The sequence below is a fragment of the Aethalodelphis obliquidens genome, unplaced genomic scaffold, assembly GCF_003676395.1.
Source record: "Aethalodelphis obliquidens isolate GAN/ISIS:26980383/991018 unplaced genomic scaffold, ASM367639v1 scaffold54, whole genome shotgun sequence".
NCBI classification, from domain to species: domain Eukaryota; kingdom Metazoa; phylum Chordata; class Mammalia; order Artiodactyla; family Delphinidae; genus Aethalodelphis; species Aethalodelphis obliquidens.
Genome location: NW_020837998.1, coordinates 646,693 through 673,608, shown reverse-complemented (window position 1 = coordinate 673,608; position 26,916 = coordinate 646,693). Strand labels below are relative to the sequence as shown.

Here is a 26,916-nt window from a genome sequence, read left to right as displayed (position 1 = left end):
AAAGAAAGAAAGAAAGAAAGAAAGAAAGAAAGAAAGAAAGAAAGAAAAAGAAAGAAAGAAAGAAAAGGAAAGGAAGGAAGGGGAGGAGAGGGGGAGGGAGGAAGGAAGGAAGGAAGGAAGGAAGGAAGAAAGAAAGAAAGAAAGATTGATTTTCTTTCCTAGCTATGATAATCTAAATCTGCTTTTAAGTCTCATTTTTTTTCTATCAACGCTGGTCTATTTAATAAGACACATGTGCTCAGCACATATTGGCAATAAATCTCAACAAGAAGAAGATCATCTTCTTGTAGACTAACACTTGATACATACACTTGCCAAAGCCATAGAGCTCATGAAACCATTCTCATGTCCTAAGTACAACTTTGACAATAAACTGTATGACTAATGTTGATGGCCAGATCCAGCAAGTGTGGCAGAAAGATGACCGGACTGTCAATTAAAGATTCCTAGAGACAGGACGCAACAAGGATATTGTGGAGGTAGGATAGGGAAGATGTTCTTTAATGAAAATAGGGTAAATTAGGATATTCCTTGAGAAAGGAAAAGGTGAGAAGAATAAGCACAATCAGGATCGGCATCCCATCTCCAAACATGTTTGGTTTGGGATTTGAGGCAACAAATTTCAAATTGACATTAGTCATTAATCTAATATCAAGTGAATGATATCAGGTTAATGGCAGAAAATACATCAAGCAAAAAATTAAAAAACTGAACTGTTGAAAAAGGGTCACTAGAAGACTATTCTTCAAATTCCCAGACACAATAGGATGAAACAAATTTAATTTCCCATGTTAATGTGGAGGCTTGTATAATTCCCACTGTATCCACAGAGTAGAAGACTATTAGGAAAGCAAGTAGTCAGTTCCAACTAGAAACAGCTGTTATTTTCCAATTAAAATTCACAAGACCAAAATATTAATTTATTAGGCAACAATGTTTAATTTAGGCAACCAGAGCAACATTTTCTAGCAAAGCATTATTTTTAAAAGGAAGCTGTCATGATTATTTGGCACAAATAATTCAATATGACAAAACAATTTATTGTTTACTGTTGAAATGTAAACAACTTAATCCCATATTGAGAAATAGCAATTTAATATGAATCCAAGTTTAAAGGATTGTTCCTTAGTAAAAACTGAACATCATTGACAGCTTCCCAAACATTTCACTCAGTAAAGTATTGCTGTTTTAGACAGTGGAAAGATTATCTTTTGCTATCAACGAAGCGAGTTAATATAGTGACAATAACAAAGTGATGTATCTGTCAAAGTTTATAGATAAGGATGTCAAGCTATAGGTTATCAGCCTACAGCATTGACACTGTTCATATATCATAGCTCCCCAACACACTCTGTCAGCATTGTTTATTTTCAGTCAGGGGTTAAATAATGACCATGTACTAAGAATGCCTTTAGGGAACTGCTTTGTCTTACGTACTGTTCACCTGTTTACTTCAGAGCAAGTTTTCAGTTGCTTTTGTTTAGTTTTTTGTTTGGACAGAAGGCATTTATCAATTTGAAACAAGCTTTAGGTCAACTATATAAAAAGTATATTTTACTCCCTTTTCTATATTTGCTGTATTACTCTTTGTATATTGAAATGAAGTACTACTCTGCCCAGTTACTGCTCCAAGTGCTTCAGTAATCAATTGTCACTTAATTATGAATAGTTTTTTTTTAACACTTGCTTCACACACCATATCTATGTAACCTAAGAAGGATGATAGAATAAGTAATGGTCTGTAAAAATAACTAAAAATTATTCGGTTTTGTATGAGTAACTTGACAAACCATCAGCAAAGAAGAGTGATGGCTAGTTCTTGCTCTTCAATAGATAGCTAGCCAAATATTCCTCTCCCTTTACTATTCTTAAAAATTAAACTACTCCCCTGGATTATCCTGGATGGAAAAAGAAGGTAGGCTCTTGAAGGACCTGGGGTAAAGACTTAATATATGTCTATTTAATTTAATGTCACCTTCTACCCTAGTTCAACCATTTTTTAATTGATTCATATTTATTTGATGATTCATTTATTTATCGAGCAACTATTAATGTGCACATTATTGCATCTAGGTTATCAAAACAAGTTTCTTGACACCTGTCTTCCAGAAGTTTACAGTGACGTTAGGGGAACAAAACATACATGGTGCATGTGACTAAAAGCAATTCAAGAGCTGTCTTGTGTCCAGGTCCTAAAAGGAATAGATAGGAAGTGCATATTCCAGGAGAGCTCTTCCCAGATATTTTCTTTCTACTCCACTTTAATTCAACTCCTTCTTCTCAAATCTCAAGATTCTCACACAAATACAGCTGGTTTACCTATGGGGTTAGCATTAAAATTTCTAATTGAAGCAATCCTAGTAAAATGATCTAATATGCTATTTTTTGTGTGTAAAAGACATTTATATAAGAACAGTACTTTCAGAGACCCAGTAGTGTTATCTACTTTATCTGTGTTTGAGGTTGTTTTCCTAACTTTAAGGTAGGGAGAGGAATCCTCTCATGTGTTCTCACAGCACTTGAATCATACCACTAGCATACAATTTAACACGCTTATAAAAAAATGTTTCCCACAAATTCCCATTCTCTTCCAACTATCTGAACCCAACATTCACAATACACAGGGCTACTTGACAGGTTACTTTCATCTTTGTATCCCTTCTATCCAACACAGTCTCTGGCATATAGTAGATGCTTATTAAATATTTATCAGAGATTATCAAAAATGGTCATAGTGTATTCAAGTGTTGTTATAGGCTAGACTTTATAGTTTCTAAAGGCTGCAATTGAGAATCCATCACTATTCAATTGTATATCGTCCAAATAATATCATTTTGTTTTGAACCCATAGTATAGTGACATTGAATAGCACTCCAGTTGTACAGTGCAGCAAAGGGGGTATTGCGCTTTCAGTCAAATGACATCTGTTTAAGTCCTAAATCTGCCAGTTACTAATTACAGAACCCACAGTGTTTATTTCCTTACCTGAAAAAAGGAAGGAAAACAATTATTATTGCTTTCTTCAAATGAATGGCCTGAGAAACAAATGAGTTGGGAGTAGGAGAAAGCTTTGTAAAATATAAAACACAAAAGTCAAAGAAGTATCATTTTCAATTTCTCAAATAATTCTTCTGAAGAGCTGTTTAAATGTGCTGCAAAATCTTCATCCATCCTTGAGATTGAATATTCTGCCTATCTTTTTCATATGTAATACTCATGCTTTTAAACCTTCGGGCCTCAAGGCCCTAGAAAAAAATTGCCTCAACTGACTTATCAAAACTCTTCTCCATAAATTATAGCAATGTCTTCTTAGGTCGGTCTCCCAAGGCAATAGAAATAGAAGCAAAAATAAACAAATGGAACCTAATCAAACTTACAAGTTTTTACACAGCTAAGGAAAACATAAACACAACACAACAAAACAAAAAGACAACCTACAGACTGGGAGAAAATATTTGCAAACGGTGTGACCAAAATGGGCTTAATTTCCAAAATATACAAACAGCTCATACAGCTCAGTAACAAATAAGACAAACAACCCAGTCAAAAAATGGTCAGAATACCTAAATAGAACTTTCTCCAAAGGAGACATACAGATGGCCAAGAGGCACAAGAAAAGATGCTCAACATCGTTAATTATTAGAGAAATGCAAATCAAAACAACAATGAAGTATCACCTCACACCGGTCAAATGGCCATCATCAAAAAGTCTACAAATAACAAATGCTGGAGAGGATGTGGAGAAAAGGGAACCCTCCTACACAGTTGGTGGGAATGTAACTTGGTGTAGCCACTATGGCAAACAGTATGGAAGTTCCTTAGTTAAAAATAGAGTTGCCATATGATTCAGCAATCCCACTCCTAGGCATATATCTGGAGAAAACTCTAATTTGAAAAGATATATGCACCCCAGTGTTCATAGCAGCAGTATTTACAATAGTCAAAACATGGAAGCAACCTAAATGTCCATCAATAGAGGAATGAATAAAGAAGATGTGGTACATATATACAGTAGAATGTTACTCAGCCATAAAACAAAATAAAACAATGTCATTTGCAGCAACAAGGATGAACCAAGATATTATCACACTAAGTGAAGTAAGTCAGAAAAAGATATATACCATAAAAATATATACCAAAAGAATACCATATGATATCACTTATATGTTGAATCTAAAATATGAAACAAATGAACTTATTTACAAAACAGACTCCCAGAGAAAACAAATTTATGGTTACCAAATGGGAAAGGGGATAGGAGAGGGATAAATTAGGAGTTTGGGGTTAGCAGATACAAACTACTATATATAAAATAAACAACAAGGTCCTACTGGGAAGCACAGAGAATTGTATTCAATGTCCTGCAATAAACCATAATGGAAAAGAATATGAAAAAGAATGTATATATATATATATATATATGTATATATATATATATATATATATAGAGAGAGAGAGAGAGAGAGAGAGAGAGAGAGAGAGAGAATATACATATATAACTGAATCACTTTGCTGTACACCAGAAACTAACACAACATTGTAAATCATCTATACTTCCACAAAAACTTTTTTTAAAAAACTTCTCCCTTCCATTCTCTACATCTTTGAGTATGGTGTACCTCCACTTAGAAGCTGTTCCCCATCCATTAGCCATTGAATACAACTTAACGTTCAAACAAAGTTCAATGCCATTCTCTCATCCATGGAGTCACAAAGTATTTTAGGCCACAGTGATCTCTCCCTCTTCAAAACTTTTGTCTGTACTAATCATGTCAGGTTTGTAATCACAGAAAATGGATTGAAATTTAAAGAGAAAATCTATCCCTTGCAGATGGAGTACTGAAGGATAGGTACTTAACATGCATCATATATTCCCACAACAAAGCAATATCATAGAGAATATTATTATCCTTTTTATAAATAAGAAAATTGAGTCTCAACAAGATTACATAACTGGCAGAAGGTCAAGTGGCAGAGCTGGGGATATAAATCCAGGTCTACCATGCTCATTAAAGTTTGCTATGTTGTATTCCCAACTAGATTTCCAAACTTCCAAGCTTTGTTTCCTGCACCTAGCACAGTACTATCAGTTCTCAATACTGTTGATAAATGAATCGATGAATGCACTGTTTTAGTTGATTATCACATTATCATGTTAACTAAAACTTTTCAGGCTAAATCATGTTAGTTCATGTTTCCGTGTTCAAGTAGCTTTACTCTACACGACCAAAGAAGAAAAATAATTAATCCAGTCTGACACTAATTCTAATGTTTGTGTTTCATGAGTTGATTCACATGCATTTTCCCTCCTCCACATTTTCCTTTTAGGTCTTTAAAATTCTTCAGATAGGAAGTTTTCATTTTTAAAAAATCTAAAGTAAGTAATTGTAATAAGTTTTTTTAAAAAAAACTTGGATCTAAAACTATTTTTTAGACCATTAACCAGATATACATGCTGTTCTCTGCAGAAACTTTGAAAATAGGGATGTAGATCTGTTTCTGATGTAAGAACATAAGTGAAATCTGGAATACATTTTTCCTAGCCTTCGACTCAAAGTTTATTATAGGGATTAGTCATTCTCTCTTATATTCTGGACACATCTTAGCATTTCTGAACTAACATAAATTATGTCTATGCCTTAAATGAGGTCAACATAAACTAAAACCATGCCAGTTTCATTATCAACACCTCTAACAGACTTCCTAATTAAATTTAAAATACTGTGAATACTATATTTTAGTGTTATTTTTAGTAATGAATCCTATGAACATCTTTTCTTCCTATTATATTCCCTTGCTATAAAAACTCAGTGGGGCTTCCCTGGTGGCGCAGTGGTTGAGAGTTCGCCTGTCGATGCAGGGGACATGGGTTCGTGCCCCGGTCCGGGAAGATTCCACATGCCACGGAGTGGCTGGGCCCACGAGCCATGGCCGCTGGGCCTGTGGGTCCGGAGCCTGTGCTCTGCAACGGGAGAGGCCACAACAGTGAGAGGACCGCGTACCGCAAAAAAAAACAAAAAACAAAAAACAACTCAGTGTTCTTTGGATAAAGCATTTTCCTATTTGAGAAGAAGTAATAAACCTTATATATAACATATCTTATTACTTGAACTTGTTTCAGACTCATATTGCCATGAGTAACAGAAAACATTTTTACATTTATTTTTAATTGCTTGAATAACTCATGGCAAAAGTACTCTCTTCTTTTTTTTTTTTGTTTTACCAACCTTGACTTGTTCTATCCTTATAAGTTGTTAAAATAGTGTTAAATATAATATTTTTGAGTATTTTCATTATGTCATTTAATGCATTGGGTGAAAGAATTGTTTTCTTGGTTCTCTGTATGCTTATATGACTTCATTCTGTCATAATAGAATTATGTTTTCTCTTTTTTTTGCAATCTACACTACTAATACTTTTTTTAAAAACAACTTTGTTCTCTGAAGGATATTATGATTTATTATTTTATTTTATTTTTGCTTTTTATTTATTTATTTATTTTTTGGACACCCCATGTGACTTGCGGGATCTTAGTTCCCTGACCAGGAACCGGGTCCCCAGCAGTGGAAGCATGGAGTCCTAACCATTGGACTGCAGGGAATTCCCTGATTCATTATTTTAAAAGGTGACTATTTGTGAAGTTTTGTTTCCTATACAAAGAACTTCCTGAACATTGACCTTGCCCTTGTCCCCAGGAACTTACAAATACAGTGAGGTACGTATATATATATAACCTGGAGACCTGTGAATTTCCACACTCTTATTCAATCTTACTTATAAGACTTGCAGTGTAGTTGAGTATATAAGACCTACATCGACCACAGTTAAAGACATTATTACATGGTTAAAATATATGAGCCTACTCAAGTGTTGGCTGCTTACTCTCTCACATCCCTCATACTACTGGGCCTGAGGTGAAGTAGGTGTCTACCTTGCTCCTCATTATTGCTTCCAGATCATTTTCACTCTTTCTGTAAAACATTGAGCTTTGAACCCCATGTTATCAAAATATTCATCAAATAGTCCTCTTTTAGACTCATCTACTGATTTACAGGTCATTCTTTCTAATCTTTTGAAGATTTTAGATACCTGGATCATTCTCTGACTGTATATATTCCTGTTATAATCCTTGGTTAAAATATTGTAGTAGACAAGATCCTTCCACAGAATAATTCTATTAAAACTTAAGTAACAATATGTCACTCCTCTTTTCAAAACCCTCCAATGGCTTCTCATTTCCTTAAAAGTAAAAGCGAGTCTCTACATGTTCTGGTCCCTTGTCACCTCTTTCGTCTATTTTCTTACCACTCATTCCCTCATTCACTCCACTCAAGCCACACTGCCCTTCTTGCTGTTCTTTGAAGAAATCAGTCAAAGCTCCTGCTTGAGGACCTTCACACTTACTGTTCCTTGTGCCTGGAGGGTTCTTCCCCTAGATACCCACATGGCTGGTTCACTCACATCCTTCAAGTCTTTCCTCAAAAGTCACCTCAGTAAAGACTCCCCAGTCTCCTTATCCAAAATTTCAATTCACTTCTTCCTCAAATTTCAAATCCCCCTTTCCATCTTTATTTTTTTCTTTAGCACTTATTACTATATAACATAATGTAATATAATTAATATACGTTTTACTACTTTATCCTGTTTGTTGCTCTGTCTCCACCCACTAGAACATAAGTTCCTTGTGTGCAGGAATTTTTTTTCTGTCTACCTTGTTCATGACTGTGTGTCAAGTACCTAGAATAGTACCTATAGTACATATAGGTACTCAATATATATATATATATTTTTTGTGGTACGTGGGCCTCTCACTGTTGCGGCCTCTCCCGTTGCGGAGCACAGGCTCCGGACGCGCAGGCTCAGCGGCCACGGCTCACGGGCCCAGCCGCTCCACGGCACGCAGGATCCTCCCGGACCGGGGCACAAACCCATGTCCCCCGCATCGGTAGGCGGACTCCCAACCACTGCGCCACCAGGGAAGCCCATCAATAAATATTTTTTTAATAAACTGAAAGAAATAATAAATATATGAGTGATACACAACAAAGAATGTAAGAAGAGTTCAGAAAAGGGGGAATATATATTTTTGTTCCCTTCACTTCAAGAAAGGTATATGGAGGAGGTGACATAATCTAGGCCTTAAAGATGGGAAAGGCAGAGAATAAAAGTAATTATGATAGGCACTTTTCCCTTCATAATTCAAGAAGTTGAATTTAACTATGTTTAAATATCACTCAAATTGATTAAATAAAAGGTTGAATAATAGGATGTTTTCTGGTCTATAATGTGTTTATACATTTATGAAATTACATCTATTTCTAGCCCTTGTCTCTTACCTATTCTGAGGAAGTCAACCAAATATTCATAGATATTTATGGAATACTGCCTCATTAGTTTACCTCTTTCAGTTATTATTTTTACCAGCTAAATGTCACTGCTTGTTGATGCAAGTTCATGAATAGTGCAATAAATATTAATATTTTTCATGCTATTTATGCAACATCCAGGTAACTCCACCCCTTCTCTTCTTTGAAGCAACTATCAACATTTTCTGAAAAATGTACATTTGCCTAATAGCTAATCACATCAAAGAAACTATCCCAAATGTCAAAAATAACTTGATTAATTATGTACCACTTAACTAAGGCTACTGAACACTTGGAAAAGTTCTGTTTTTATAAGATTAGAGTGAAATTGCTTGGAAGGAAATACTGTAACATGTTAAAAATTACATCTTCACCTAGTCCTTTGGTGTTATATGTTAGAGCTGGTCATTATAAATCAGAGTATGCTCATGTAACCTTTCAGTTGAGACTCATTTATTATACTGTCCTGCTTACACATGTAAACCAAAGGCAAAGTATGTCCCTAAGATGTGCACTTGAAGTCCCAATTGAATTCTATGGCAGGTGTACTCACATCTATAGTAAAAGAAGGTTGATCCAACTAGGAATCATGCCCACATATAATAAATAAATTACAAATATAAAACAGTTCCCTAAGCACAGAGAAGTTTATTGAATCACTGAATCAAATTAAATCTGTGCAAAAGACATGAAAGAATATCTCACACTGAAGTTCTTAAGTTATATAATGTAACTACAAAACTTTCCAGACATCCCTAGGCTGTATTTTCTGAACTTAGTTCTGAACACTTACATGAGTGATATTTTATATTTTCAATCTCAAGGGAAACCACAAGGGATGTGCATTCTTGGAAATTTATGGACATTGGTTATTTCATTTTTTAAAAAGTCCATCATCTTTTATGCAATCTTTTAATACATCTGTTTCTTCAAAGGTTTGGCATTAAAAGCAAAAATAGTCTTTCATAACTTATAAACAAAAGACCTTTCACTATTACATAATAGCTTAAAAATATCTAATTAAAAAATGCTCTTTAATCAGGTATGCTTTCCAATAATAATGAAACTTGACTAGCATCAATTAAATACATTTAAATTATTCAAATTGCTTAGTACTCAAGTTAAAATGATGTTCTGTACTATTTCATAAAACATAATTGATGCTTTTTGAAAATATTAAGAACATTGATACTGAATATAAATGAGAGAACACATTAATTCTAAGAGTAAACTATCATACCCTAATGATTCCCCAAATATAATAATAAGAATGACAACTAATTATCATAACCTAACATTTATTTAGCACTTTCTATATGTCAAGAAAAGAGGAGTAAGTCACAGTCCTACCCTCGAGGAACTCACAATGTAAATACATGTGCAAATGTAGGACTGGGCAGTATGTGAGAAGTGCAAAAAAAAGTTGCTAAACTAAAATGCTATAAGAGTTTAGAGGAGGAAGGTGATCATCTTCCCCTTGAATCACCATAAAAGGCTTCATGGAAAAGATAATAGATGTACTGGAAGAAGTTTAATTTCAAAAGGCAATTGTAAATAGAGCTGCATGGAAACAGCCTAAATGTCCATCATCAGATGAATGGATAAAGAAGATGTGGCACATATATACAATGGAATATTACTCAGCCATAAAAAGAAATGAAATTGAGTTATTTGTAGTGAGGTGGATGGACCTAGAATCTGTCATACAGAGTGAAGTAAGTCAAAAAGAGAAAGATAAATACCGTATGCTAACACATATATATGGAATCTAAGAAAAAAAAATGTCATGAAGAACCTAGGGGTAAGACAGGAATAAAGACACAGACCTACTAGAGAATGGACTTGAGGATATGGGGAGGGGGAAGGGAAAGCTGTGACAAAGTGAGAGAGTGGCATGGACATATATACACTACCAAACGTAAGGTAGATAGCTAATGGGAAGTAGCTGCATAGCACAGGGAGATCAGCTTGGTGCTTTGTGACCACCTTGGGGGGTGGGATAGGGAGAGTGGGAGGGAGGGAGACGCAAGAAGGAAGAGATATGGGAACATATGTATATGTATAACTGATTCACTTTGTTATAAAGCAGAAATTAACATACCATTGTAAAGCAATTATACTCCAATAAAGATGTAAAATAAATAAATAAAAATAAAAAGTAAAAAAAACAAAAGGCAAAGACCAAAGAAGGAAAGGACCCTTACAGCAAAATAATAATAATAATAGCTAACATTTATTAAGTGTTAACTATATGTCTAGCACTGGGATAAGTGCTTTTTTTCATGTCAAACTGCTTTATTACATCTTAAATAATAGTACAGTTGAACATAGGATCTATCTGTATTAACTCATGTAATCCTTACAACCACCCAATTAGGTAGGTACTCATACTTTACCCATTTTACAGATAAAGAAACTGGGGTTAAATGATCACAGAGCTAGTAAGTTCACTCAGACTGAAATATTTTTCCCACTTCTTATAGACATCAGTAAGTCATTATCTGACTCTTCAAGATCAAGCTTCCTTATGAATTCCCCCCATTTCTGTCCCCATTCCCAGTCTGCCTGGTTTGTAGAAATCATCTTTGACTCTCCTGTCACAATCCACATCAAATCATTTACCAATCTGAGGAAATTCTCCCTTTGCAGTCTCTCTCAAATTTACTTCTTCCTCTTCATCCCCACAGCCATTATAGATAATCACCCAGGTCCTTACCGTCTTTGTTTAACTCAGTATCCAAACCCCTACCAACTGATGTTATTTCTTTAACAAGCATTTATTGTATCTTAAACAACATGCTGAGCAATGGGGATACAAAGGTGAATACAACATGCTTCCTGCACTCAGAGTCTATTAAATAGGCATATATAGAAGAGTAAATAGGTTTTAGCAGGTTGAAGGGCAGAAGTGTGGGAAGAAGGGGAACAGACATGTGTTCTAGGTAGAGAGAAGAGTATTTATGAAAATCTGAAAGTGAGAGAGAAACTGGAATGTTCAAGGGCACCAAAGCAGTTGAATTGATAGTAAAGGAGAAAGTAGCTTGAGATGAGATTTAAAAGGGGGCAGGGGTTACATATAAGGTAGCATTTCTCATTTCTCCATCTCAGCATGATTGAAGACTTAAGCTGAGTAATTCTTTGGTATTTCTGGAGCTTCCCTCTGCATTACAGAATTTTAGCAGCATTCCTGGCTTCTCCCCACTAGATGCCAGTAGCACCACCACCACACCCTGTTGACAACCAAAATTGTCCCCAAACATCGCCAAGTATCTAGTGGGAGCAAAATCACCTCCAGTTAAGAACCACTGATATAAAGGCCTTGAAAGTCATGTTAAGATATTTGGACTTTATTGTAAGATCAAGGGGAGTAGTGATGTGCAGCAGTGTGGAGGATGGACTAATTCTCAAGATCAGTCAAAAATGGAGGTAGAGAAACAAATAAGGTGACTATTCAATATCAAAGTGTTGTTCTTACTAGTCCCCAGTGCTATCACTTCAGTGTTAAGTCAGACACAGTTCTACAATGTTCCTATCATATTCCATGATTACGTTTATCTCTGTGTCTTTGTTCATTTGGGCTCTCAAAACCTAGAGTAGCACTTTTCTGACAATTCAAATCTCCCAAATTCATTTAAGGTCTGAGTTAGAATATTCTTACCTCCTAACTTATTATCATCTATGAAGCCATTTCAGACATTTTCCCTTATCACAAATAGCTTTACTTCTTATGCCTGTGATCTATATATAATACAACATTACACTTTCTTAATTTAGTACTTTAGGTTTATTTTCTGGTTGATTCATGCTTATAGTTAATATCTTGGTCAACTAAATTATAAACTCCTAGGAAATAGAGACAATGCGTTCTGCATCTTATATATATTCCAGATCACTGAGTAAAATCTTGAGCCAAGACCAGCTGTCATTTTAAAATAAAAATCATGTCCTCTTGTGTGATTTCTCCATCATCTAGAAGATTTGCAATCAAAATTACCTTATTTTCTTATATAAACTGAGGTAAATCATTATGACATTGAATGGTAAACTCCATCTTCTTAACTATTAATTGGGAGCAAAATTACTAGCTCTGAGAATAGTCAGAGTTAATTAAGGATTTTATATTCCTATCATAGCCTTGTAGGAAATGTACAAATAAAAGGTATTAATGAAAAGATACCAGAGATCCTACTTTATATAATTGGCTTATCTGATCCTCTGAATGAAATAAGTATTTTTATCCTTAGAAAGGTTTAAATTAGATAAGAAGTAAGTGTTTGGAAAACTCCTTACATCCATATTTTTTAAAGCCTCATGTATAAAAGCTAGGTTAACTTTGATATGCATGCTTATGTTATATTTCTGTTATTTAAAGTCAGATAGTTTCAGTATTTTACATTCAATATCTCTGATTTTTGATGTTTCTACAGCTCCTTATAAATCATAGACTAACTCCACTGAAAGGATCTCAAAATGATTATCTGATTTAGCCCTTTGTTTTGATCAAATAGGTGGCAGAAAAATCCAGGAAACTTTCTAGAGGTCCAAATATCGAATAATTTCATTTTTGATAAATTGACAGTAAAACCAAGGCAGAAGGTTCATTATATTTCCAATATTTTAAATCACCTACAACAGAAAAACTGATAGATGATCCTCTTTAAATAATGGCAATATGTTATTCCTCAGCCTACCACACACATTAAAATCAACCTAGAATATGCAATTATACATTTATTCCACTTTTAGAAAGACCTCAACATTAAAATCAAATTAAAAAATCATCTTTCTTCTGAGTTCAAGCAAGTTCAATGCACACTGCACCCCCTTTTTCCTTCTCCCACCTCCCTATGTAAGGATATTATCAGATACCATAACTTTAAACAACCTAACAGCTTGCACTCACACTTAAGAGCAGCATTACAGATTTTCTTTGAAACGTTAAGTGACAGAAACAAATCTGCTCATTTTCAGCTACTGAACGTGCTTACTAGTTTAACAGTTTTTTTTTTACCAAAGACATTGCCAGCTTTCACTTTGTCAGATGATTTGAAAATCTCTACCATATTTCCACCCTGCATTAAATGAGATCTAATGGATTAAGATAAGAGTAGACTTTCTTGTATGTCATGTTGGAAACTTTTCACAGGCACCCGCAAGCCCCTAATATAAAAGTAACCTAGGGGTGCCAATGATGAAAGACTTTGTTTCCATGGTGTCATCTCATAAATCATCAATTATTGTCTGTTATTATAAATGTGACAGCCACATACTGTCATAAAGGGATTTGCATTTTCATCTAGTTTTAAGATTTTTTTCCAGACATCACTTGCTTTGTAAAAGAAATGTCATGACAACCATAGAACACTTAAGCTTGTTATGAAGTGTTCAAGCATTCATTCAGACTTTTGTCAGTTTGGCATTTTGGCATCCCAACCTCTTTTGCATTATTGAGTAGTTTATCTTTATAGTTCATAAACGTATTTCTAAACATGGGCATATAGCATAATAGGCTAAACCTAACAGAAGCAATGGAACTATTTTGGCTGCTATGACAACCTAAACTGATCAATTTCCTGTCACTGTTTTAAAAGAGGCACTCTCCTGTGGCCGTAAATACTAATTACAAACGCAAGCCGTTTGCTAACATGTTCAGTTTACAGATTAAAACAGTTCATGCCTAATTTATCATTTAACATGTCCTCTCACATTGGTAGTATGGTACAGAATGAATAATTACTTTACTTGTTTACAAAATTTTCAACTTAATTTTACTAATTATTTTTGCAGTTGCTGGAATTTAGCTATGCTGCCATAAATTCAAAAAACTTGGTGAATTTTCAAAGTGCAAGGAAAGATTCCGGAATGTAATTTCTGCATTAAGGTTTAAATGTTTGCTTAAAACCCCTTCCTGTAAATGCTTATTTTAAAGAAGATGGTTCTATTTTACATAAAAGTTGCAAATTTTTCAAGAGCACGTGTGAAAGAATCTCTTGTCCCACAATCTATTCAATTAAATAAAGAACTAATAAATTTGGTTAAAATCTGCAATGAATAATTTAGTGAAGGTAGATTCAGAGAAAAAATAATACATCCATCAGGCAATACAGTCATAGTACTGTATAATCTAATATTAAGCCCTCGCTTCTCCACCCACACACATATTTTATAGAAGCTTTAAATTAAAGTATATACTTCATCTTTTGATGGGGAAGGAGGCATGGGGGATATTTCTAACTATTTCAGAGTGTAAACAATTCTACAAATTGTTAAACTATCTTTGTGGAATTTCCATGTCTGACCAACACTTGTGAAAAGGATAGGATACCATTATCCTATACAGAGGCTTTTTTTAACTAAATCTTTTTTATTTTCCAGCATTCATGAACTACATGATGAACAAAGCTTTGCTAGTATGTGTCATTTTGATTTAAATAGTAAGAAAGGAAAAACCCCTGCATTGATCTTGTCTATTGTCTCACTAACTTACCAACAAACCTAGAACTTGATTAAAATACTTTTACAATTTCCAAAGCTAAATGTGTTCTTCCTACACTTCAAATAATCACCTAGCATTTCTAGGGAGGCTGACAATTTTTCAAAATCAAATATAATAAACATGCTCCAGTTGATTCCCTAAAAAGAGAAGCTGGAATCTAAAATGTTTGCCTCTGAGAATACTTATAGAATATGCTGTTTTGTGGGGGATTAGGCAAAACAGATGATGTGAGGTCCCTGTTTCTGTTACTATCTGGACACTACTATCCTTACCAAAATATGTTGCTTAACAGGGCCTGCCCTGCCACCCGCAGCACAGCTCCACCCAATAACTCCTGTTAATCAACACAGATTATACATCCAAAGAAATTAAAAAGCCTTTAGTGGGTTTCCTGCGGTTGCACAAGAAGGAGTGACAAAGCGCTTCCAATTGCTTCTCAACCCAGCAGCTGTAGCCTCAACACTCTAGGGTTCAGAGGGCCTTCTGACAGCCTGTGCTCACAGGTGCTCCTGTTCTAGCACCAGCTCAGTGAATCTGCAGCAGGAATTTTACATCACCACAGTGTCGAGGTGAAAGCTCCAGTGCCCTTATTTCAAAAGGAAATCTGGTCAGCTTGAAGCAATGAAAACTAATCTGAATGCAGCCAGTCATTGGCTGGGAACACATGCTCAGTAAAACAAAGGCTGCAATCAAAAGTTTTTTTTTCATGCATATAGCCACTTCAACTGTGCCTGCATTCTGTTATTTTTTTTAACATAGACTCCTAATTTCAGAAACAATTTATAAAATGTCATAGGCTGCTATACAGCGCTAGGAGGAAAATAGAAAATAATGTAAGTGATAGTAATATTCAATTGCTCAATAAATATTTATTGGATACTGAAGACTAAATGTCAGGAAAATATGTTGGATACTGGAGATAACAGTGGTCAGCAAAACAAAGGCACAGTCCCCACCTTCACAGTGGTTATTAAATTTCCAAAGCATTTTAGCTTTTCCAAAAAATTCTTGCATATTTTGCTCATTTTTGCCCTTCACAACAATCTTGTGAGAGACATCCATAGGTCCATCTGATCGATAAGAAAACAAAGACTTAGAGATGTTAACTGATTTTCTTGTGATCAGAGAGCTAGCTGTTACTGGTGAGGGATTAAACACAAGATCTCTGACTACAAACTCAGGACACTTACCACTATAGCAGTATTTCCAAAATTGTACTTCATGGAACACTAGTTCTCTAAACAAAAAGGTTCTTTTAATCAAAAAAGACTGAGAGGGTTTCCCTGGTGGCGCAGTGGTTGAGAGTCCGCCTGCCGATGCAGGGGACACGGGTTCGTGCCCCGGTCCGGGAAGATCCCACATGCCGCGGAGCGGCTGAGCCCGTGAGCCATGGCCACTGAGCCTGCGCGTCCGGAGCCTGTGCTCCGCAACAGGAGAGGCCACAACAGTGAGAGGCCCGCGTACCACAAAAAAAAAAAAAAAAAAAAGACTGAGAAATTGTGTATTATTACATCTTATACATTCATAGAGCAAATTAACAAAGTATAAACCCTGAAGAAGACCTGTGATAAACAAACTTGTTTATTTTTACTGAACCCCATATTTCCCAAACTTATTTGACCTCAAACCCTCTCTGAAGAAAAAAAAAAGAATCCACAGTGACTCAGGAACTGATGATAAACTTAGTATACTGGATGCAGGGTGCGGGCGGTGTTTTGCAGAAAGGACATGTATGTTGGAGAGTTGCACAGTACATTTCTAAATCTATGCATGACCATGAATGTGTGTGACTGTAGAAGACTATGATATCTAGAAGATATGATATGATAACATTAGATATTATGAAAGAAATGAGGAGATATATGTGATGAGACAATGAGGTCTATGTGCATTATCAGGATGATGGAAAATTTAGGGTACCAACAAGAAAATGGAACTGAGAGAGTCCCACTGACCCTTTTTTTTAGCCACCTCCAATACTTGCTCAAGATTGAGAAGATCAAATCTTCCTCTAAACAAACTTTCCCTTAATGGCTGATTCTAGGACTAGAGCAGTAAATCTACAAAATGAGCCTGGAGTATCTTGTAGTGCTAGAAAGTAAAGAAGGGCTCAAAAAACTTTACAATGATAGGGGCATGTAGAAGGTACCCAGCGGCCAACTGAAAGAGTGCCCAATGTCCAAAGCTAGAAAAATTTAAGCAATAAAATAAATAACGTAGCATTGGATTATAATCTAAAATATAAATTAAATACTTATACGACCATAGTGAAAAAAATGAATGAATAAATATTAAGAAGAGATAAATCTCCCTTGCAGAAGAATTCCAAATAATTTCTGCAAATACTCTGCCTTTAAGAATGTGAAGCATAACTAGCTCCCCACTCTTTAACTATGGGCTGCACATAGTGACTTCCTTCCAAAAACTTCCAAAAAGTACAGTCAAGGAAAAGGAAAAAAGTAACTTTACAGTGGAGAAACCTAACAAACACTACAGGAACCAGGTGATCAAGTCAACCTCAACAATGATAAGTCATAATGATAGCATGTACCTTTGATATGATGTGTTGAAAATGGAATATTACCTCTGTGGTCTTCCTTCCAAAAACTTAGTTTAACAATGAGAAGAACACCAGGCAAACTCCAATTGAGGGGCATTTTACAAATACCTGACCTGTCTCCTCAAAACTGTTAAGGTCATCCAAAACAAGGAAAGTCTAGGAAACTGTCATAAGCCAAGAGGAGTCTAGGGAGACATGATGACTAAATATGAGGTGGTATCCTATATCCTGGAATAGAAAAAGGACATTAGGGAAAAACTGAAGAAGTCTGAATAAACTATAAACTTTAACAATAGTGTGTCAATATTGGTTCATTAATTGTGACAAATGATTCATTAATTGTAAAATATTAACAACAATTAGGAAACTGGACACAGGGTGCATGGGAAGTCTCTCTACCTTTTCAATTTTTCTGTAAATCTAAAACTGTTCTAAAACAAAAACTTCATTAAAAATTAAAAAAAAACCATTGCCTCTAACCATTTTTGTGCCAAGCCCAACTTAATTAAAAACTGCTTTATCTCTACATGAATAGGAGTCCAACTTAGTCCCAAAAATCACAAGCAGTGATTTTTGAAGAGGAAGAGCTGGACAAACGAATTAAGGAAAGCACAATTTGAGTTAATGCAACCAAAAAGTAAAATATGTATATACAATTTTTTAATGGGCTGCCTCAGACAGATGTCCCAAATCCCTTCATATAATGTTCTGAATACAGTGGGTGCTTTATTGCCTAAAGTAATCCATGATTAAAAAATAAAAACTACTAACTTCTTTATACGTAATATGTTAGATACATCAATATGTGATTTAATGGGTATTTGTAAAACTTTTGCAGCATAAAGAATATAAAATAGCTATATTTGTTATTTAGGCTAATTTCATTTTAAAGCAGTATAAGCATACAGCTCTACTGACTAATTGTATTGTAGAAATATACTATTTGGTTAGAATTAGCCATTTTAAATGAAAACATCCAAGTTATTTGATTTTCATCAAATAAAAATCAAAGAATAACTTTGTTTATATATTTAAATTAAAATATTGTCACAGGGAGAATATTTGCTAACGATAAATCAGTTTAAAATGCTTTAAACTCTTCTAATTGCAATAAATCAAAGCACAACTGCTATTATTAATAGGCTTCAATATTTTATGTTTTAACATCTTTTAAATATTTTTTTAAAAAGTCTAGAACGCTATATATCAGATGATATATCAGTTTATATCATGATTTATGAGACACCAACTTACATGAATCTGTTGATTGAGCTACATACAGTTTTTACATCTTAGTTTTCTAATGGATTTATTAAAATAATGTTTTACATTTTGTGGCTGAATCATTTTGTACTTGCCCCCTTTTGAACATTACAATTAGTTAAAAAACAAAAATTCCCAATAATAATCCCAAGTAACAGCAGATCTTTGTAGTCCTAATATGCTGGGAGGAGTTGAACGCTTTGAGTAAGTTTATTCTTTGTATTGAAAACTCGGTGTTATCAAAAACAGAAAGCAGGACACGTCTTTAAGGCACTTCACATGTATGCAGGACTGTTGAGCACGTTGCCATGGAACATAACTCCTTCAAGGATTACAAACCAAAGAACGGCCATTTTGGCATAATAGTCCCATTTCTGAACATTATTTTGTAGCATTCATCAAGATGTATTACAAACCCTCCCAATTTAGGGACAATGCACTGTCTTTTCAAATGCATTCATACTGGGTCTTAGAATCAACTCCATTTTAGCAACTAATTAGTTACACTGACAAACTTTTAAGAATAGGGCTATACAATTTTTAAAAAATGTCACCACTCTCTTTGTAAATTAATGATATGTTCCCCATTGCACAATAATAGGTGGTTATCAACCTTTCCTCTTTATCCTGTCTCAGTCATTTAGTTAAATCTACCCTGCACCCTCCAGAGAAATTCATGGTCTGTCACTCTACTCACTGGTGTCTAGATTTATGGATATTTTAGCAGTCCCTTTATTTTCACATCACTAGGCAACTCTTCTAAGTTTCAAAGAAAGGATCAACTTCACCTGAACATTCAGACAAGTATCCTACTTACAAAAGGCCGTTTTCCTTCTATAATTCACTTTCTTTTCCTTTATATTAAAGAGACACACAACCTGAAACCTAATGTATTGCACCTTCACATTATTAAATGGAACATGCAGAACATTGCATTATTATGCTACACATAGCCAAGAAATTTTAGTATTCACGGGATTATGGTAATTAAGTCTTCCTTCACTTTGGGTGATGTGACACTTGCTTGACTATAATGTCACTCCACTTAAAGTGCGTGTAAACAACATTATCTTAGTCACTCTGCATTACATTTCCAACTGTGAGCAAAATTACAAGGTCAGAGTGGACAAGAATGTAGGTAATCCCAAGGAAACATCATGTAAATGACTTGCTCAAGGTTCAAACTGGGTTTTCAATAAAAGCAAAAAGGAATCTTTCCATATTAATATTATAGTATTATTATCTAAATGCCATCAGTGGCAAAGCACCTGGGTATTCTTGGAGACAGTGGTAAAGACAACAGTGTCCATGATTTTGATGTTTTGTGGATAAAACATAAATGTTGTTTGCCAAGGATTCGTTCAAGCTAACAAAAGCGTCTGCACTCAATAAGGAATAGTTCATAGAAAAACAGCAAACGGTTTTGTAAATAAAGATTGTTAATATCTCAACTGCAAATAATACTTTTTAGAAATGCAGATGAAAAGGCAAAACAGCAATGCTTACATTTCCTCCTTTCCTGTTTTTTAATAAATACTCAGAACCATGATTTTTATTCTTTTTAAAAGTAGAGTAGTAATTTCCCAACAGTCTTATCAGCTACTTTGTGATTATATCCAAGATGTGCTGTCTTAAAAATGCTCTGACCTACAGAAACTAGCTGAAAGACTTTGGAATATCTTGTGTTTTGAGTGATTTATTTAGTGCTTATTGAAGAAGTTAGATAACCTGATTAAATCCCCACAAAGGATAAGTAAGATCAGGGCAAAAATAGTCTAGATTAACTTGGCACAAGTTCCTCTTCATTGAACTAGTGGAAGTAACACAATGAGCAAAATAATGGTTTTCAGAGTATGCTTAAACTGTAAAGCAAGATGCCAATTAGCAAAAATAGGAATGGAAGTTCTTAGATATGGGCCCCACAGTCAGTTCACAAATACGTCAAAGTGGGTAAAAACACTCAAAAGCAACTTATGTGGGATTCTCTAGGCTTAGTGTCACATTTGGACAATGAGGGATACACGTGAATTGTATTAATCTGGAGATCATCTGAACAAAGTGTGTGAACCACAGTTTTCTTGTAATATCTGATGTTGAATCTCTGTAGGAGGTCAACTCACTTCCTAGGAAGGCCGTAGTCAAACATTTTTTCCCAGGACTATTCAGAAAAAAAGAGAGGCCCCCAAAAATGTCTTCATCATCAGAGATTAACTGATTTAGACTCTGCTTGCCAGAGTTGCTACCTTCTATAAGTAGAAGCTTCACTAAAAACATAACTATGTTCAATATTCTCATAGATAAACAGAGTTTCCTTTTTAAAAGTCATTGAAAATAATAGGTATTCTGTGCTTGAGATAGGATATACTTGTGTGTGTGAATGTGTGAGTGTTTGTGAGTGTGGTATATTTTCAATTCTGGGAGGTTAAATAAAATCAGTTTCGACTCTCTCCCTTTTATACTTTAATCTCTTACAATATTAGATAGGTTTCTAACTGAGTGTTCTTTCCAGTACACATAGAATCTAAGAAAGCCTGAAAGCTCTTTGTTAAGCCTCAGGTTAAAGATCCAGATCTTTCTAATGAAAAGTCTCTCCAAACACAAAATCAATTACTTATCCTCCCCCATCCAAAAAGAAATACAGAACAGTCAACCTGAGTCCTCCCTCTACTTTAAGTAGCTATGTGCAGCACCAAAAAAGCACTGTTAGAATCAAATCTTAAGTGAGATGAAAATACTGAATATTCTTTTCTCTGAATCTGAAATGCATAAAAAGAGCTTGAAAAGAAACACAAAGTCACAAAAAAATAGTGCTTGAACTTTCATTGTATTTTCAGCATTTGCAATGTAATGCTTCAGAGTGTGGAACATTGAAGATTAATTCAAGATGGTGTGTTGCCACTGACTAGTCCTTATAATGCTGAGCTCCTGCTCCCATCTTCTTTCCCACCCCCACCCCCAATTGTCCTTGAATTAAGAGAAACACAAAGATAAACAGGATAAACTCATGATCTTAACTAAGTGAGAGGGTGTTACAACAGTTTCACAAATTGATAAAATTCAATTTTGTCTTTATGTTTTATGCACAATAAGTAAATTACAGCTTCAAGGAAAGGGGGCAATATGTATCATAGATCAAAGGTTATAGTATGTCTCTAAGAGATAGCTTAGTCCAACATCCTAATTTTACAGATGCAGCAACTGAGGTCCCAAGTCAGAGTGATTTGCAGGGTTGTTTTCAGGCCATGAACTTCTGACTCGTTCTCCAGAGCTCTTCCTGCTATACCACAATACCTCATCAAATGAGGCTTTATGGGAAAGTGCTTTGAAACCTGGAAAAAACTTTACAAATTTTACATAGTATCCTTATGCTTATCTGAACTGCATATTGTTTTAAATGAAAAATAATGACACAAATATATAGTATCAGTAAACATCGTCATGTACACTGTGATCAGAATCAACGTTTCGTCTGTAGTGTATAATCATGAAAGAGAATCAATGAAAAAGAATTATTTTTTCTTCAAAGAAATTTTTGTTAAAAATACCTACTACATTTGCAAGAATCTTGGGAAATAGGAGCTCTCATAAAATGCTAGTGGGAGGGTAAATCAGAACAGCTTTAGAGAGCAATTTGGCAGTAACTATTAAGTTGAAGATGTGCATAGCCCACAGCTCAACAATTTCACTTCTGGCTTATACACCAGAGAAATTTTCCCACAGGGGCACAAGAAAACATGATTCCCATTACAACAAAAATTAGAAACAACCTAAGTGTTCATCAGTACAGTAAAAAATAATCAAACTGTGGTATACTCATAGAATGAAAGAGTATAGTGGACAATTTTTAAAAATGAACTAGAACTACATGTATCAACGCAGATAAATCTCAAAAACATAATGCGAAAACAATTACAAAATGATACTATAATACCAAACCACTTAGGTACATTTTAAAAACACAAAAATCAATGCTGCATATTATTTACGTATAAATACACATAAAATTTAAAAACATAGCAATGATACACACCAATTTTAAAGTAGTGGTTACTTCCAATGAAGAGTGAAGTATAATAGAAAGAATATTAGTGTTACTCATATCACTAATGCTTTACAGAAACATCTGTATCTGTAATTTTTTCAATTGAGCTCTGAATCAAATGTAGCAGAATGTAGACCTGATTATTGGTCCACAGGTATCTCTCATTATTTCCTGCTCTTTCTATTTGAACTATTTTATAATTAATGTTGCTAACTTTACACACTACCAAAGTGATGTTACCAAAATTGATTTCAGAATAGAAATGTCATTTTTGATAAGTCAGAAAAAGTATATATATACATATACATATAATGTATATGTATATATAAAAATATAATGAAATTACGTGTTTTGGTAATTAGTCTGATTCCAGTTGTCAGGTTATAAAATATGTTAATCCAAAGTATATGAGCTTTGAACTCAAATGGCCTTGATTCAAATGCTGGCTCTGGTATTTGTAGGCTGTGTGGCCTTAGATAAATCACTTAACTTTCTCTGTACCTCAATGTCATCATCCATAAAACAAGAATCACAATAATAGCACCTGCCTTATAGGGCTGTTATGATGATTAAATGAACTAACACATGGAAAACACCAGGGATATCATGTTCAAAAAATGTTAGATATTATAAAAAGTACTAGTTCATCAAAATTTATCCTGAATAACCTTATTTATATGTCTACATTGGTCAAAAAGTCACTTATTTCTTAGATTCTGTATCTTTCAGGACTAGCCAATTAACTAAGAATCTCCACTTGTTAGAGTTTTTAGGGAATAGTTTTAATTAATTAATACATTTAAACGTAGTTCATCCCTATCACACAAAAGATTACCTGTGGTCAAAACTATCTGATGATCTAGAAAGGGTAGCACTGTCCACTCAAATTTTATTTAAGTAAAACATCAGCTATTTTGCACATTATCATATGTGTTGACCAGTTGTCCAACAATTTATCATCTTTCATATGTTTTTTGTGTTAAATCTACAAGTAGAATAGTATGTCAACAAATGAGGGGTGGGTTTTTTTTAGTTAATTTAGGATTTGAGATTGTGAATTCTTTTCTTTCTCTTTCATTTTTACTTTTCTCTTTTTCTTAAGTCCTCTGATAAACGTTTCTCAACAAAAATGACAATATTAACTTACCATCCTAACTAAGGATTTGTGGTACAGATCATGGGGGTCATTAAAGCAGGTTTAGCAGTGTTGTTTTTTTTTTCTGGTTTACTTTTTTTTTGCTAGAGAGGTTGGAATTTAATTGTTTCCTTTTTAGACAAATATTCTTTTGGATTGCCAGTGATGAAAGGGGCGTACAGATGTCAAAAGCACTGTAGCACAGTGGGATTATGTGCTAAGGTCCAGGGCAGGACAGACAAACAAGCAAAGTCTCAGATCAGTCAAACAGTTACCTCAATAAAATCTCAGATGACCAGCTTTTGTTTTATCTTTGCCAATGCCTATCAAAAGTTCAAATGAAGTTTTGTTGTGCTAACTACTTACATTTCTTTTATTTCTTACTTTAATCATTTGTAAAAACAAAGGAATTTCACCAGATAAAATAGGGAATTTGTTTAAAGGCAAGCCAATTTAAAATAAAACAACACATGTTATATACATGGCTTTCTTCCTATTAAAGCACCATAAATTGGGATTTAAGTAGTAGCCTTAATTATGTTATATGACAGAGCCTAACTTAAATATTCTCTTTTGGACATAGAAGAAATTATCTTTCGTACTGCATTGCACTGATAAATATGAAAATGAAAAATTCATAATTTTATCTTAGTTTTCAAACCACATTAAGGGAAAAATATCTTGGCTATTTCCATGTAGTAAGAAAAAAATCACAAGGTGCATAACCACCATTTTGAGTATCAGGAGAATTATTTACAAGTGCTCCACTTATTTATTTACTTTACTTGAATTTTCCATCATCAAGATCTTTGTGTGCATTTATAACATACTGTGATTTTCTAAACCGCAGTACCTAGAGGACTTACAGTTTAAAGCAGAGGTCGCAAACTGATAGCCCATGTGCTAGATCCAGACCACAGATGGGTTTTGCTTTGCCTGCATAGTGTTGCTTTTTATTGAGTTAGTTACCAACATTTAAGAATTGGAGAATTTCATATAAAAATCTGGATTCCCAGTTTCTCTTAAAAAGTCAAATCTTAACAACAGTGGGCCTGCATTCCCACCTGGTAGCAATCAGCTGAGCTGAGTAATAGCTGCCATCTTTGGAAAGAATACATGCTCTCTAGGTCACCATAGTCCCCACCACTCCCTATTGCTTATGGCCTTTCATTTATGCTATCACTCTTGTCTCAGTAGGCATTAGAGTTTGCAACTCTCCTGTTTCCCTGTAGTTTATTTGAGTGTCAGCACACATACTTTCAAAAACATTTCACAGTTTTTCTCAGGTTACAGTTAGTGTAAAAACTCATTACATATATATATATATATATATATATTTAAATATATATATATATATATGCATATGTAATGTGTGTTCTGACTAATCTAGAAATAAATATATACAGTTATAAACTACTGTTATGCTTAATTAAAAACAAGAAGTTGACATTCATTTACATATCATTTTACTAAAAAAAAGTCAATTTCAATGCCTGAATTCAATTACATCCGTATAAAATCAAAGCACTTACTTTCAATATCCCAAACCTAATCTCAAAACTCAATCCACTTAAACTTTTTCAGTTAAAATCATTCATTAATGAAATCTAGTGGGTTCTAGTCTCCATCAGCATTGAAGTCACAGTTTAAAAATAAGTTTAGCACTTAAGGAGGCACATCCACTGCTTCAGGTCACTTGGGTATTATTTAGTGTGCATGATATTTGACAGTAATATTTAGTACAGAAAATGCCCCAGATATTATAAATACCACCATGATGATTTTCATTTTCTATGTTGTAAACCCAGGATAAATCACATGGTGTGGTCCCCATCTCTCTAACAACCCTATGACATTTTTCTTGTAGAAAAATACAGATAAAACATGCATCATGAGCAGCCCTGAAGGAAGGGGGTAAAGTCACCATAGGGTGATTTAACCTGAGAAGGGTGTGTGGCAGTCAATATCAAACTGTACTTTAGAATCATGGGTTGCCCTCCTTCTCCCTTGCGCCTCTGAGTTAACTGCCCATTCTTTGTTCCCATTACAACCTAAAAGGTATGAAGTCTGGAGCAGTATGGTGTCTCTGATTGCAATTTAACTGAAATTGTCATAGATATTTTAGGAAGTTTCAAGCATAAATCTTAGACTTCCAAATATTTTTAAAATGTATTTTTAGAGAAAAAATAATTTCAAATATTTTAGAACTAGTAGCATGCCTACAATATATATCTGTGCTTAATGCTTAGAAAAATTCCAGAAGATTAGAAGGCCTGGGTTTTTGGGGTTTTTTTGCCATTATTGCTGTAGCACACTTAATAGCCTGTGCTGCCCTGCAAAAGTGAATGTACCTTCCTAAGCATTTCAGAGCCATGGGGCAGGTGAATTACTTTCCCATTATTTTACATAGTTGTCATGATTTTTATGTCAGTGACCCTTACTCAACCCCCATCAACTTTGCAGCCTTTCTCCAGCTTCTGCTTTAGTTCACAGGGAAGGAGTTGCTCTCTGTGGCTGGAAGTCATCTCCCAACTACGCGTTCCTGAGATTCACTCCCAGTTAATACATATGAATGATCACTAACTGGCAATAGTGAAACCGTGAAGACCCCAATTAACTAGAACCCTCAAATGGATAGACAGGTTCTAATTAGCTATTTGGATTTCATTTTTCTTATTATTAACTAAAGATTAAGCAAGATTCAATATTTGCTGCTGAAAATTTTAAATGGCTCTACTTTCCTACCTTAGTAAGTATAGTACAGGGAATAAAATTACTGAAGTTGGGCTGAATCTGTACAGACTCCAGGACATTCCCAGGAAGTTGATTTTTAAAAAATAAATACATAAATACCTGTTAACAGCTTGTTTTCTTGTCATTTGCCTCTTCCTTCTAAAAGGAGAGTGTAGCAAAAAATAAATAAATAAAACTGGTTAATTGAGAGTTCTGGTTAGTAGCTTCCAATTAATCAAGTCTTTATTATATTTCACAAAAAATCTTAAATTCTTCAGAAATTTTAGATAGGTTACACACAATGAAACACCAGCAGGGAAG

At 34.4% G+C, this 26,916-nt stretch overlaps 1 protein-coding gene across 1 annotated transcript in view; it reads right to left on the bottom strand.

Moving 5' to 3' along the window:
• Positions 1 to 26,916, bottom strand: part of DACH2 (dachshund family transcription factor 2) — a 644,364-nt gene that overhangs the window by 469,408 nt on the left and 148,040 nt on the right. Inside the window, exon 2 of the mRNA XM_027086062.1 lies at positions 26,716 to 26,754. Within this exon, the coding sequence (XP_026941863.1) occupies positions 26,716 to 26,754 (39 nt within the window). The remainder of the gene's footprint in view (positions 1 to 26,715; positions 26,755 to 26,916) is intronic.